General features: G+C 42.9%; 1 protein-coding gene across 2 annotated transcripts in view; it reads right to left on the reverse strand.

The window, feature by feature from the left end:
• COL27A1 (collagen type XXVII alpha 1 chain) overlaps positions 1–14,228 on the reverse strand; it is a 199,965-nt gene that overhangs the window by 158,340 nt on the left and 27,397 nt on the right. For both annotated transcript variants that reach the window (XM_075185183.1, XM_075185182.1), the window contains exon 4: positions 3,521–3,574. In XM_075185183.1, the coding sequence (XP_075041284.1) occupies positions 3,521–3,574 (54 nt within the window). The remainder of the gene's footprint in view (positions 1–3,520; positions 3,575–14,228) is intronic.

The raw sequence follows: 14,228 nt of genomic DNA on the forward strand, positions 1-14,228 counted from the left end.
TAATAGCAACCAATCAGATCTTGCTTTCATTGTCTGACTTGCACTAGACATATATATAAGGGTAAAGATGATTGGTTGCTGTGGCTCAATGCAATTTTTACACCCAATTACAGCAAATGAGCCCTAGAGGAGACTTCACAATAGAATAATTAGAGTCATTAGAGCTTGGCTTGTACAATATAATTAGGTGTATTCACGGAGACTGGACAGTCAAACTGGAAACCCAAAAGGATTACTGAGGATCGTAAATAACAACAATCCATAGAGACCGCCTTCTGCCGGACACTGCATAGGTCACGACTCTCTATATGCAGAGGGATTTAGACCCCATGCACAGCTCCCAACATTGAGAATCCAGAATATGGGACAAAATAAGCCCCGCCCCTGTTATGTCCAAACTCCACCCACAAAAACACATTTATGTAAAACTTCACCCACTTTTAAATCAAGCCCCACCCCTATTGTGGCCCACACCTGCCTAAACAGGGACAGGTATGAGGTATGCCCATGGGGTTAGGGTAATCAGGGCTTCTTAGTGCTCACTGGGCCTAGGCAGGAGCATAGGTTATCTAATGGATGATCCACCTATGTTTGTAGGTACTACAATTGGGATGTAACTATAGTAATCAATCAGAAAAAAGAAAAACTTATGTTTTATATCTTCTGCATACATTTTGAAGTATTGATTATGTAAATACCATGGGGGTTTGCTCTCTCTTGGCACTATTTATTATGAGTGCAAATGTGTGCTTAACAACCATCCAGACAGACCAACCATAGCAAGCAACCAGACTGAGCAACCAATCAGACAGAGCAACCCTAACGAGCAACCAGACAAAGCAAACAATCAGACAGAGAAACCACAGCAAACAACCAATCAGAGTTTTGTTTCACTGTGCAAGAGCTGGGTTACATGTGATTCTAACCAGCAATCGATCGCTGTTCAGAGGCGCCCTGCAGTCACTTGGAACAACTGAAAGTTTTTGGAAGCACATCGATGCTTTTCATTGAGAAATGTTGGGAGGGGGGAGGGGGGGGTCTTCCCTTTCAGTCATTGCTGATAAGGTTCTACGCATTACTGCACACTTGCGCCTCGCCCCTCTGACTGTCATTCATTGTCAGCCTCACATACACTAAAAAATAGTATTGTTCTAGCAAACAAAAAAAAACAAAAAACAGTGAATTCTTACTTTACCCCGTCTGTACTGTACACCTGCATGCACTATATCTTCTGTCTTTACTATAACATTACACGCACATGCTATGTCCCATCGGGGGCTTGATTTCACATCCCCCTTTACAGTATGTCTGCTATGAAGTTGAGGGAAATAAAACATTGGATGTGAACGATGAGAAAATCGTCCAAGCTCTGCACTCATCCAAGCTCGATTTCCATCACTATGCGCAGATGCAGACTGAACTCTGGGATTCACTACTGACAACAGATGCAGCCATGGATACAATATATAGTTACAAGCTTCAGGAATCCTACACAGATGCGTTAAATATTTGTTAGAAACAGTGGCGTCGTAGTATTTTCGGTTACAGCGCCACAAAGTAGTTTAGTCTGTGGCCTATGATCAAGAAACACAGCATACACTGGAAAACAAACTCTCCCATAGATTGTGAGCTTGTGAGCAGGACCTTCTTACCCCGTCGTCTGTCAAGACCCAGTATTGCTTTAATGAAATGGTCATTCCCAAATGCAAAGCACTGTGGAATAGGCCGACTCTATATAAATAAATGCATCTCTTTGTTAAAAGATTGCTTCACTTAAAAGTCAAGTTCGTTCATATATATCTATCTCTCTCTCTATATCTATCTATATATAGTTTCAGCTTTTTTGGTGAGCTAACACACCTGGAAAAACTGGTGTTGTTTAGTTTAATCTGTCCAGCTATATACTTTGGAGGAATCAAGCTATTGGGAGGTGGTGCTTCTCTATCTTGCTGCACTGCAAAGCCAAAGCTTGTGAGACTCTCTATACACAGACTGCAGGCTGGTGGGCGCACAAGACCATAGTCTGTGTTGTGAGGGTAGGCATCAAATACAATTAGGACAAAGATTTGGGATGCGCCTTCTGCTGTCTGCAATGAAGGGACTACAACAGCCGTTAAAAGGGCCACACAGAGGAAGGAGGGAGAGCACACAGCGCTCCCTCCTTCTCCAGGTATGCCGCGCGACCTCCCTGCAGAGGACGACACATGACGCAGAAAGGGACAGAGAACTTCCGACTCATTCTCCGCTTATCGCAAAGCAGAGAATAAGATTTGGAGCAGCCGGGTAGGGGCCACAGGTGAAGGCTTGGGGGAGGAGGGGGGGGTGCCTGTTGCTCACCACTGGAGCAGCAATTGCTCAATCCCCTTTTTCAGGGTACAATGAGGCATATGAAAATGTAAAATTAGGACTTGAATTTTGAGTCTGTTTAAGGACCTTGAGTGGAGCCACTTATAGCCCAAAATTGCTGATAATTGAGAACAGCAGCATATACAGCAAGTGTACATGTACAGTATAAAATCAATGCATTCTCTCAGAGTATTGGAAAATATACACGTGTTTGTGAGATATTAAACCTACGTATCTGCGAGAGCCTTTTGTATTGCATCAACTTGTATTTTTGGCTTAGTGATTTTAATGTAGAGCTCTCCCACCCCTTCTACCAGGCTCCGTAGGGATTCACCCCCTCTGTGGTTGTCTTTCCGTTGAGCCACAGAGACGGTTATTGTTCTCCAGTTTCTGTGAGTGATTTGTGATTATAGATTCTGTTTCAGATTTACCTGCACCTGACTCTAATGAGTGTCCAATTCATGCTTGTTCCCTTATCAGGCCTCCTTACACAGCTCATCAAGGAGCTTGTAGAAACAGTCTGTCATCCGAGACATCCTGGATTGCCGTGACTCGTCCAGCCTAGTCGTGCCCACTCCAACCCCGTCGTGCCCATTTCAGCCTCGTTGTGCCCATTTCTCATCTCCTGTCTAACAATAAATTTCCTGATATTGACCTGTCCTGGCTTCTATTTATGAACCAGTGCTTGTGGCCCCGATATACGACTACCCATTGGCTCTCTTATTCCTTCATCACACCCCCTGTGCAGCACCCTCTGAAACGCCTTGTCCAGCGAAAAGTCTGGCCCTCTGACCACACCCGGTAGGTTTGCGACCATGTGCGTATGGTGCGCTCAGTGATGAAGAACTACTACGTTCATTCATTAAAGGTCACGCGGCACAAAGAATGCTCAGTACATTGATCATTTAAAATGTGACGGACATTCTAATTTTATGACTTAGACCAGAGGTGTCTAAGTTCAGTCCTCAAGGGCTAGCGAGAAATTATCTTACAACAATACTAATTATACTACTGTCTGTTTAGAGCTACTGTCACCACCTAGAGGCTGTTAAGTATTCTGCACCCAACTGTGTATTGTTTTGTCAATAACATTTCTTTGCAGTATCTGCCGCAAGACCACGGCCTGCTGATCTCTAGATGAACTGAAGTTATGTGAGCATCTACTGGCACTTACCCTTGGACCTCTTTTCCCAGGTGGTCCAGGAAGTCCTGAAGGACCAGGTGGTCCCTAAAATGAAAATTAATGATAGATAAAAGTCAGTACAAAGAAAAATATAAGAAACTTATTTTTAGCAAATCTGTACAGAAAACAATTTGGTTAATGCATAGAAATTCATAATAAAATAGTTCATTCTCTATTTATACAGCAGTGCCTAATTGGGTGTCTGGCTACAATGAAAAAAACTCCCCCTAGCACTCTAAATAGCAGCTGTGTCTATATTATACAGATCAGGAATGGGGTTGAGGCAGAAGCAGTGCACATAAGCTTCATAGATCTAAATGAGAGTCTTGCATTCTCCTAGGTAACGTGAACACTGCTATTTTCAAGGCAAAAAAAAAATAAAAATATGCTATCTTATGGCATCTAAGCTCTTTGGGCAACCTTTTATTTAATAGCTACAAAATGTAGGAGGTCAGTCTGTCGTCTGGTGGTTGAGAGAACAGTAAATGATCCATTGTATGAGATCGCAACACATTTGTTACAGAAATTCAGGATAAAGATATATAATATGAAAGATTGTATATATTTATTTTACTTATTATTCATACAGCGCCAATCATATTATGCAGCACTGTACAGAGAATATTTACTCATACACATCAGTCCCTGTCCCATTGGAGCTTACATTCTAAACAGATATACACATACATGTATGAATACACCAGGGTCCATTTTTTGTCCTAAGCCAATTCCACCACTTCCTGCATTCTGATTAATGACTGGCTGGAACGATCCACCAATCATAGTGTGGAGACTACTCACTACTCTGATTGCTGTATGGCCAGCACCGTCCACCAATCAGTGTGCTACTGGGTATAACACATTTATACCTAGAAACCGTGCGCCCGCATACAACATGGCAGTGCCTGGCGACTGAGAAGCAGGCAGAGGATGCTGCCCGTCTGCTCAGATGGTGTTTAAAGCACAATCGGAGTGGTCCTGGCAGGATCCTCCTATTGCCTCTCAGCCACCAGACACACCTATGCTGTGCGCGGCCACAGGCAGCCCAATCCCCTCTGTATCCGCCTCCGGGGAGCACATACAAACTCCACGCAGATAGGGCCCTGGTTGGAATGGAACCCATGACCCCAGCGCTGTGAGGTAGCGATGCTAACCACTGTGCTGCCCTATATACAATGGTCGGATTGGACCATTATACAGCGCAATGCCATACCGACACTGGTTTGATTGTATGGCAAAATAACGGATTTCTCCACCCCCTACCATATGCATACTTGCCAACTCTCCTGGAATGTCCGGGAGACTCCCGAAATTCGGGTAGGTCTCCCGGATTCCCGGGAGAACAGGCAAGTATCCCGCAAACGGCAACTTGCTGTCAAAATTACGAGATTCGTGGCGAATCGCGGCATTTTGGCCAAAATGTTGCAATTCACTGCCCCCCTGCCCGGGATCTCCCGGAATTAAGTTTTAAAAGTTTGTCAAGTATGACCATATGTCCCTTCCATAATCCATGTGCCGCACAGAGAGTAGTGTAGACAGTCAACATCCATTAAAATCTCTTAAATGTTAAATTAGCCATTGGTAATAAGATAGGCCCTTCTGGTTTTCAACAGAGTGACACCTAGATTTGATACAAATCTGCCAAACAGACATGCAGCAGTGCTGGAATTAGACTCCTCTATTAGAAGCAGACACCTCACTGGCTGCGCAGGGTTATTTCCACGCTGCCACTTCTAAATTTCCACTCCGACAATGCACAGATACATACACACAAATATTTCACTTTTCAGCTCTTCAGGTTTTGGAATAAAGGCAATCCCCAATAGACAAAAAAGTTCCATGCAATTTCTATCCAATGTATGGATGCTGCTAATAAAAAGTAGTCTTGATTCCTTTGTTAATATGAATTTATTGTGTTATAATAAATATATGTGGGTTGCCATGGAGAAACTAGGAGCACAAAAAGAAGATGAAATGTTAGGCACACAGCATTCATAATGTAGACACATAACTATCAAGATAATAGATGGATTTTCCTACTGAATGTCTCTGTTTTACAATCCTCTCACTTGCTTGTAAATCATTCCTAAAAGGTCACTGACATTCATCTATTATCCTGTCCTCTGCCCTCCTGGTGGCTTATCTCTAATCAGATTACACCTCTACTGCTACCAAGGCTGTACTCAGGCCTGCGGTCCCTCAATACCGTTATCCCTGCACCTCTGCTGTATAGCCCCTTATCTCTGGATACAACACATCAATCATTCAACAGCGCTCCTCTGCAACCTATCAATTCTCACCGAACTAGTGATACCATACTCTCCAACTCTTCCTGAATGGCAGGGAGACTCCCTGAAATAGGGGTGATCTCCCTCACTCCCTGAAGAGTCTGGCATTCTCCCTGATGCTGAGCCAGTACAAGACGTGGTTGGCTTCGCCATCTGTGGCGTGATGACACAGTTCAGAAATTGTGTCCTATGTCCATGTATTGATGCCTATGGAGGTGGCCATTTTCATGGAGACCAAAATTTAATCAAAGACTGACAGGTCAGACAACAGGACTTCAGTAATGGAGACAGAAATGTAAAAGACACTTCAGTCTCTAGAGATTCATTGGCTGCTTTTCTTTAACGCATAGTTGCCTACTGTCCAGGAATGTCCGGGGGACTCCCGCATTTCTGGGAGACCTCCCAAGAGACCAGGGCAACCTCCCGGTTCTCGCTCCCACAACAGATAAGTGGCCAAAATTGTGACAATCATTTAGGGGCGGGGCCAAAACAATGCGATTAATCAAGCCCCGCCCCCGCATGCCCAGCTCCCCCGGGATCTCCCTGAAGCCAATGAGGAAGAGTTGGCAAGTATACTCATACTTGCCAACTTGATATAGGTGAGAAATGAGGTATAATTGTACTTTCTCAGCCTGGCCTGTAAAAATGAAACTTGGCGTCAATGTTAATATCAGGGCAGAAATGTAAAATGAGATGGGGATGGTATTTTTTAATATCAGAAAAAGTGGAAACCATAGGCACAAAGTAAACTAGTTGCAGCCCTTGAGATAAGCCAACAGAAATGTCTGTCTCCAGCGTACATAGGCGTCAGGTAGACATCTTTCCTATCAGAGTAAGATAGTCTTAAGAAAAACAAAGCGTGATCCACAATTATTTTAAGTCATGTGTTATAAATGGTTTTGATCTTCTTGTTAAGAACTCTATAGTATACTGTCAGAACTTACTGTCAGAATCAGCAACTTGTCTAATTGCATTTTATTATAAAACAGTCTAGAGTTGACAAGTTTTCCTGTTACCGGGGCGCTGACAAGATACAGACCTCTACATTCTATCCTCTGCCTACTATACCCATTATTACATAACTGCCCGTCTTCTAGTAGGTCTACATTTACCAGGCATCACTTGACCTGCTAAGCTGTATGGTGAATGGATCAATGTCTCTGGACCTGTACGATTTTCTGCAACACTAATACTTAAAGTACAATGTCTCTAATGTTTTCACCAACAACTGAAAGTCCCGATGAGCATGCCGATTCCTGTGTACGGACCTACAGCACTTACCTTCAGATCTGAGATCCTCATCTGTCATAACCATCTGCTGAATAGACATTGTCCCATTGGGGATCTTGATTTTTAGGATGTATTTTTCTGCAAATCCAAACTGGGATTATTTTCTACCAAATACTGGTTTGGACACAAGTAAGGCTGGGTATACACTACAGTGCTTTCAGAGATTATCGGGACAATCACACGATAAACGACCATTCTGCCGGATATCACATTATTGTGTACGCTTCAACGATGAATGATCATCGTTCCAAAGTTCTCGTTAGCACCTCTGTCTCACAGGACTGGGGTCATGAGTTCAATTTCCAACCATGGCCTTATCTGTGTGGAGCTTGTATGTTCTCCCCGTTTTTGTGTGGGTTTCCTCCGGGTGCCCCGGTTTCCTCCCACACTCCAAAAACATACTAGTAGGTTAATTGGCTACTATCAAATTGACCTTAGTCTCTGTCTGTCTGTGTGTGTTAGGGAATTTAGACTGTAAGCTCCAATGGGGCAGGGACTGATGTGAACGAGTTCTCTGTACAGTGCTGCGGAATTAGTAGCACTATATAAATAGCTGCTGATGATGATGATGATGAGTGTGTATGTATGCACTCCCAACCGGCAGTGTCCATAGATCTCCATGGAGTGTGCAGAGTCAGGATCTTTTCAGCCGATGGTTATTACAGATGAAGAGCACAGATCTGACGCTAAATCGTGTTTAGTGTGTACATAGGAATTGGAATGCTGATAGGGACTTTTTTTTATTATTATTTCATTTGTTGGTAAAATCGTTACCTATATCATATCGGGAGAAATTATCAGTAGTGTGCACCCAGCCTAAGTTTGTAAAAAAACTCAAGCTGTAGTAAAAATAGTACAGTAACTCCCCTTCCTTTCCCTCTAACTACCAGCAACTCCTAGATTATATCTCTATCTCTTGCTGTCAGCCTTGGTAAGGTGCATATTATTTGTTACATGACATGTGTAATGCACTGGAATAGAATCATGAAGGGATTGTTTTACCCTGTAGGAGCCATAAATGTAGAAAACTTGTCCCCTTCTATCTTAATTCTGAGCGGTCACCCCTAAGGCATTGTCGTCATACAACGGTACTTCAGATACCTTGGGAGAGAACTTGGACCCCTAAAGTCTGTCCAGTTGTCTGTAAGTCACAGTTCACTGGGCTAAAGTAGGTATGTTATTGGTCTGTGCTGTATTCCTATTGTCCACTTGTTCTTGTCTTGGTACAGTGATTCATACAATACAAGTAATAATTCTTGAGAAAATAATTTGTTCATTTATACAGCTGCACCCCTCCCTCTCGGGCTGGTACTTCCTGCTAAACATGCCTTCAGTATTATATACTGGTGTGGGCTGCCCTGTGGGGTGAACATCCTAATCTCATGCAATCACTGAAAGCCAATGGCATGAAAGCTTAGTCCACCCCATCTGCCACCCCCCCCCCCCCCCACCCCTTCCTTCACCACACTGAGGAGCTATAGTGCAACCGTATAATTAACAAGTTTCCCAAAAAATTGCCAGGCCACACCCCCTCCATTGGCTGGCTACGCCCCTTCAGAGACCTCTCTCGATCGCTCTCTCTCTCGAGCCCTTCGTGCCCCAAGTTGGCACTGCCAGTACCTGGCATGTTCTCACTCAGATTAGCACTCATGAATATTTATATCTACCCAGAAGTTGGTAAACTTCAACCAGACAAGGTAAACAGAGAAAGAAAATCTATATTATTTTACCACAGGAAGGGTCAGTTTTGTCCCACCAACCCCATGCGCTATATAAATAAATGCTGAGGGTGATGATGAATACATGGCCTGCTGTGCTCTGCGACTGCCTTCATGAATGGATAATGGAGATAAGATGGGCTAAAATGGAACCGTATTTGCCAAAACCGCTGCCCAAGACTCACAGCATCGCTCTGGTAATGGGCAGAACCAGCGTGTTTTCATATGTGTGAATTTTCCCTCTTCAAAGTGTGAAACGCTGAGCAGGAAAGAGGAGAAGCCGGTCTTGTGACCGTGTGGGGATGTTCTGCCTGCTAAATGGAAATATTTTATATGACATATGGATTTAATACACACCATCTGTACTGGGGAGAATAGTACACTCTGTGAGCGATGGCTGCATTAAACGGCTTACTTATCTCGATGCACTATATGTCTTTAATAAATCTGCACATGGGTGGAAGTAATAAAAAAAATCCAAAACACAGCTTCCACTTTTTCCAGAGTAAGGCCTGCAGTGCATTCTGGGAGCAAAGGTTGTAAGGACACAAACCGTCAATGGCGACGCCAGCATTGTAGTAAATAATTTATTGAAGATTTAAAAAAAATCCCATGTTTCATTCCAGAATGTAAGCTGGCATAGTCTTCAAATAGGCTATGCTTGAGCCTTGCCTTTCTTATGCCATGATGCCTTTATACCAGGGATGGGCAACAGACGGCCCTAGGTATACCCGCCTGTGTTCCCCCTGAAGTGTATCAGGTTGTCTATCGCTGCATTATACCAAGTCATGGTATGGAGCCAGACTCTAATCTATTTGCAAATGAGATGGTGTAACAAAGATACAGTGTTATCAAAACCTTCATCATTGTATACTGAAAGGAGAAAACAAGTTGCTTATACACCAGTATTTATGTGCACCTGTCATCTACACTGTGGATGGAGCTGTAGAGACAGCTTTGAACGCAGACATTAGTAAGCACCAGTATTTATGTGCACCTGTCACCTACACTGTGGATGGAGCTGTAGAGACGGCTTTGAACGCAGACATTAGTAAGCACCAGTATTTATGTGCACCTGTCATCTACACCGTGGATGGAGCTGTAGAGACGGCTTTGAACGCAGATATTAGTAAGCATCAGTATTTATGTGTACCTGTCATCTACACTGTGGATGGAGCTGTAGAGACGGCTTTGAACGCAGATATTAGTAAGCATCAGTATTTATGTGCACCTGTTATCTACACTGTGGATGGAGCTGTAGAGACAGCTTTGAACGCAGACATTAGTAAGCACCAGTATTTATGTGCACCTGTCATCTACACTGTCGAGGGAGAGGATCCAATATTAATGAGAATGTAGCTGAACAATTCACTAGGAACCAATGACATTTCTCACACCAGTGGGCCTATATGGTCCGTCCAGAGCACTTTACACTACAGTAAAACTTCCTACCACTTTAGAGCCCCTCTCCTCCTTTCATTTAAGTTAAAAATTTCTACTTGTCTCCTAAATTACTGCATCACTTATGGTTCAAGTTAATTATGAGCGGGAGCAGACATAGGCTCTGTCCTTATCACACACGTCACTTTTGTGTGTTTGAAGATAATTGTCACATTGAGCAATATGGCAACAATATGAAATCAAATCTCTATTGATTAATTAATGAATTAAATCAGTATACGCGAGAAAGCAGCCTATCAGTACGCTTGGAACCAATGTCTCATGAATATTAGTCAGGCCTCATGAATATTAGTCAGGCCTCATGAATATTAATCTTCGGTACTTCAGTGACGTCACTGGTACCCGCTGAACTCATTCTCAAACATTGGTTCAGCCCACGGATGGGAATCTTACACCCATCGTGGGGAACATAGATTATATTTTTCTTGTTTATGTGTCATCTGCAACAGATAAAAATGTTTCAGAGGTTAAAAGCCCTAGTGCTCTCTGAATCTGACATGTGATTCAAAATAGTTAAACTGTCAGACCCCCAGGTACTGCACATAGTTCAAGATCCAAAAAACAGCCAATGTGATTTAAAGTACCTATTTATTCCAAAACAATTAAGGAGAGATATAGTTTCACATCTCTGGAGTTGAGTCCTGGTTCTTGAAATTGCTATTATACCACTAAAAAGTATCAAACCTGGTCACTTATTTCTTGTAGATCAAACTAAAAAACACACTTGGACCAATACGAGACCAAAAAGCAATGGGAACACACACACACCAAAAATATTGCACAACAAGTAATGAAACAGTGGCTTCATGAGAATCTATATGAAAGTCAAAACTTTAACAACGCTTACTTCATCATCATCATCACCATTTATTTATATAGCGCCACTAATTCCGCAGCGCTGTAGAGAGAACTCATTCACATCAGTGCCTGCCCCATTGGGGCTTACAGTCTAAATTCCCTAACAAACAAACACACACACACACACAGACTAGGGTCAATTTGTTAGCAGCCAATTAACCTACCAGTATGTTTTTGGAGTGTGGGAGGAAACCGGAGCACCCGGAGGAAAGCCATGCAAACACGGGGAGAACATACAAACTCCTCACAGATAAGGCTATGGTTGGGAATTGAACTCATGATCCCAGTGCTGTAAGGCAGAAGTGCTAACCACCGAGCCACCGTGTTACTTAAACAAAAATGTAAGTTTTAAATCGACTCCGTCCACTAAAGCTGCTGATCATACAGCAACAGTGAAATGTTTCAACTCGACTCTGTTATAGACTAAATGAACTTCTGAAGTGGGAGTGAGGTTTGCACAACCAAGCTGGGCTGTAGTTATTGTTGAGAGCAAATAAAAGTAACATTAAACCATTTCTACGCTGCCCTCTGAACTGCCCCTTGCCCCAAGCATGTGCCTACTTGTCCTATAATGTAAATATAGCCCTATTTGGCTGGATGTCGGGGGGGGGGGGGGGGGGGGAGGCCAGATTATAATATGACAGCAGGTCGTAACAACCCAGGTGAATGTAAGTCAATGAACTGAGCCATGTAATATAAACATGAGACAGGGGTGGCAAATTTTAGCCTGGGGGGGAGGGGGGGGGGGACTCATCCCAACAGCCTATTAGGAACATTTTAAAGAAAAAAAAGTAGGTAGTCCAGTGACCAATCTCAAGGTAGCTCACTTCAGGACCGCCGCCTAATCGCAGGAGATTAATTTTGCCACTAGTTGTCCCGACATGTGACCAATATGGCTGCTCCCTGTGTAGATTATTTAAAATAAACATAAGAACGTGGCACGGAAAGCTTTCAATGAAAGAGATGTGATCACGTCAAGATTTGGAAGGCAGTCTAATAGTAGCCCTGCGTTAAGTAGCCGCGCTGCCAGTACAAAATTTTAATTCTTAACAGCTAAGCATTATGTATTGTGAAATATCTTGAGACCACCCTGAAAACTATTTTGTAATGTGAACCCAAATCCATAGGGGGAGGGAGGCTGACTATCAGTTTCCAGGCTCCAGTGTAAGTAGCAGAAAATGAAAGAAAAAAAAATATTGGAATCCATCCCCCCCCCCCCCTCCAAATATGATGCATCTGGAGTACATCACAAATGACCTGCAATAAAATAGCTCTGCAAGATACCAGAAGCTGACCTGGAATATAGGCTCCATTCACGCGCCTGACGTGCATTTCATTAAATGTTAATAAGAGTGCAGTCACCGTTCTCTTGGTGCGAGCGAGGGGATTTCCCTGGAATTAATGTTCACAGCTGAACAGTTGACAAAAAAAAAAAAAAGTGATTCCTTGGTTTGGATTAAGAGGAAATTAGTTGTGATCTCACCGTTATACGCTGCCAGTAATGTGTGTGTGTGACTCATGCTCTCTTCCAGTGTGCACAAATATCATTCATTCTGTAAACTAAGAGACGCTAACACTGCACCTGGGCTCACGGAGCTGCTCCGAGGGATTACAAATCCTTACACATACATGTGTGCGTGTGTATCATCATCATCATCAACATTTATTTATATAGCGCCAGCAAATTCCGTAGCGCTTTACAATTGGGAACAAACATTAATAAGACAATACTGGGTAGTACATACAAACATAGAGGTAAGAGAACCCTGCTCGAAAGCTTACAATCTATAGGACAATGGGAGTTAGAAACACAAGGGCATGTGCTACATCATATTGCACAATGGACCAGCCAGACTGCAAAGGTAAAAGTACTGAGTGGGCTATGTGTGTTGCAATGTTGGTCAGAAGGTTGTTGTCTTGTGTTAGCTGTGCAGAGGGTGGTAATAGGGGAGATTAAGATGATGGTTGAGGAATATTATAAGCTTGACTGAAGAGGTGGGTTTTCAGTGAACGCTTGAAGGTTTGAAGACTAGAGGAAAGTCTTACTGTGCGAGGGAGGGAATTCCACAAAGTAGGTGCAGCCCGGAAAAAATCCTGTAACCGAGATTACATATGTGTGTATGTATGTATCTATGTATATGTGGCCAGTGGTCCAGACCACGTTTTTTCAGCCAGAGCTACGTGTGTATCAGAGTCAGGGGATAATTCCACTAAACTAATTAAACTCAAAACATCAGTCCAATATACAAGACAATTAAGAAAACATCATGGCTACTCTAATAAAATTAGGGGTGCTTTGAAAACATTTATACACATTAAGGGGTACTTTGGAATAATAGGCAGACACTTTAGGGGGTAGTTAGTATAAACCTGATACACGATAGGGTTTTAAATATCAACCATAACAAGAGACTATTTCTCCCCTATAGATGTTATAAAGTGTAAAACATTTCATAGGGGTGTCCAATAAGCTTGTTATATTTATTTAAAATCCTTCCATAGCATTGAAACGGGCCCCGTCTAGACACAAGCATTGTGTGGTCTGAGCCAACATTCACCATGTCATTAATCAGGACTAGTAGACGGATTGGCTGCACTCTTATTGGCAAGACTCTCATTGGCTGCCTCCTCTATGACAAGCCGATGGATACACCAATCAAAATGAATGCCTAATCAACCACATGGATCATAAAAGCATACCCCGATTAGATCTACAGTTTTGGTCTTCACCGATATGGACAAAGCTAATGATGTCTTGCTAATTGGGGAGAGGGGCCGCTTCTCTTTTGAAGATAGCACAGAACTGTTTTATGGCCAGGAATGCCTTTGTAACAGAAGAAACCCTCCTAATATCAGATGAATGTAATGTTTTGTGCAGATCTTTGATGTTAGGTGTAATATACGGTCCCGTTTCCGTTGAGACACTCCATAAACCCAAGTGATGGAGACTAGTGTAACCTTGCCCTCTAGCAGCCCCCTTTTCCTGAAGGCTAGACGCACTTCCTGGTTGTCCACATGACTTGTCCACAGATCAAATGCGTTTATGATGGAGAAAACACTATTAGGAAGTGACAGCAAATAAAG

Source organism: Mixophyes fleayi, chromosome 9 (genome assembly GCF_038048845.1).
Source record: "Mixophyes fleayi isolate aMixFle1 chromosome 9, aMixFle1.hap1, whole genome shotgun sequence".
Classification (NCBI taxonomy): domain Eukaryota; kingdom Metazoa; phylum Chordata; class Amphibia; order Anura; family Limnodynastidae; genus Mixophyes; species Mixophyes fleayi.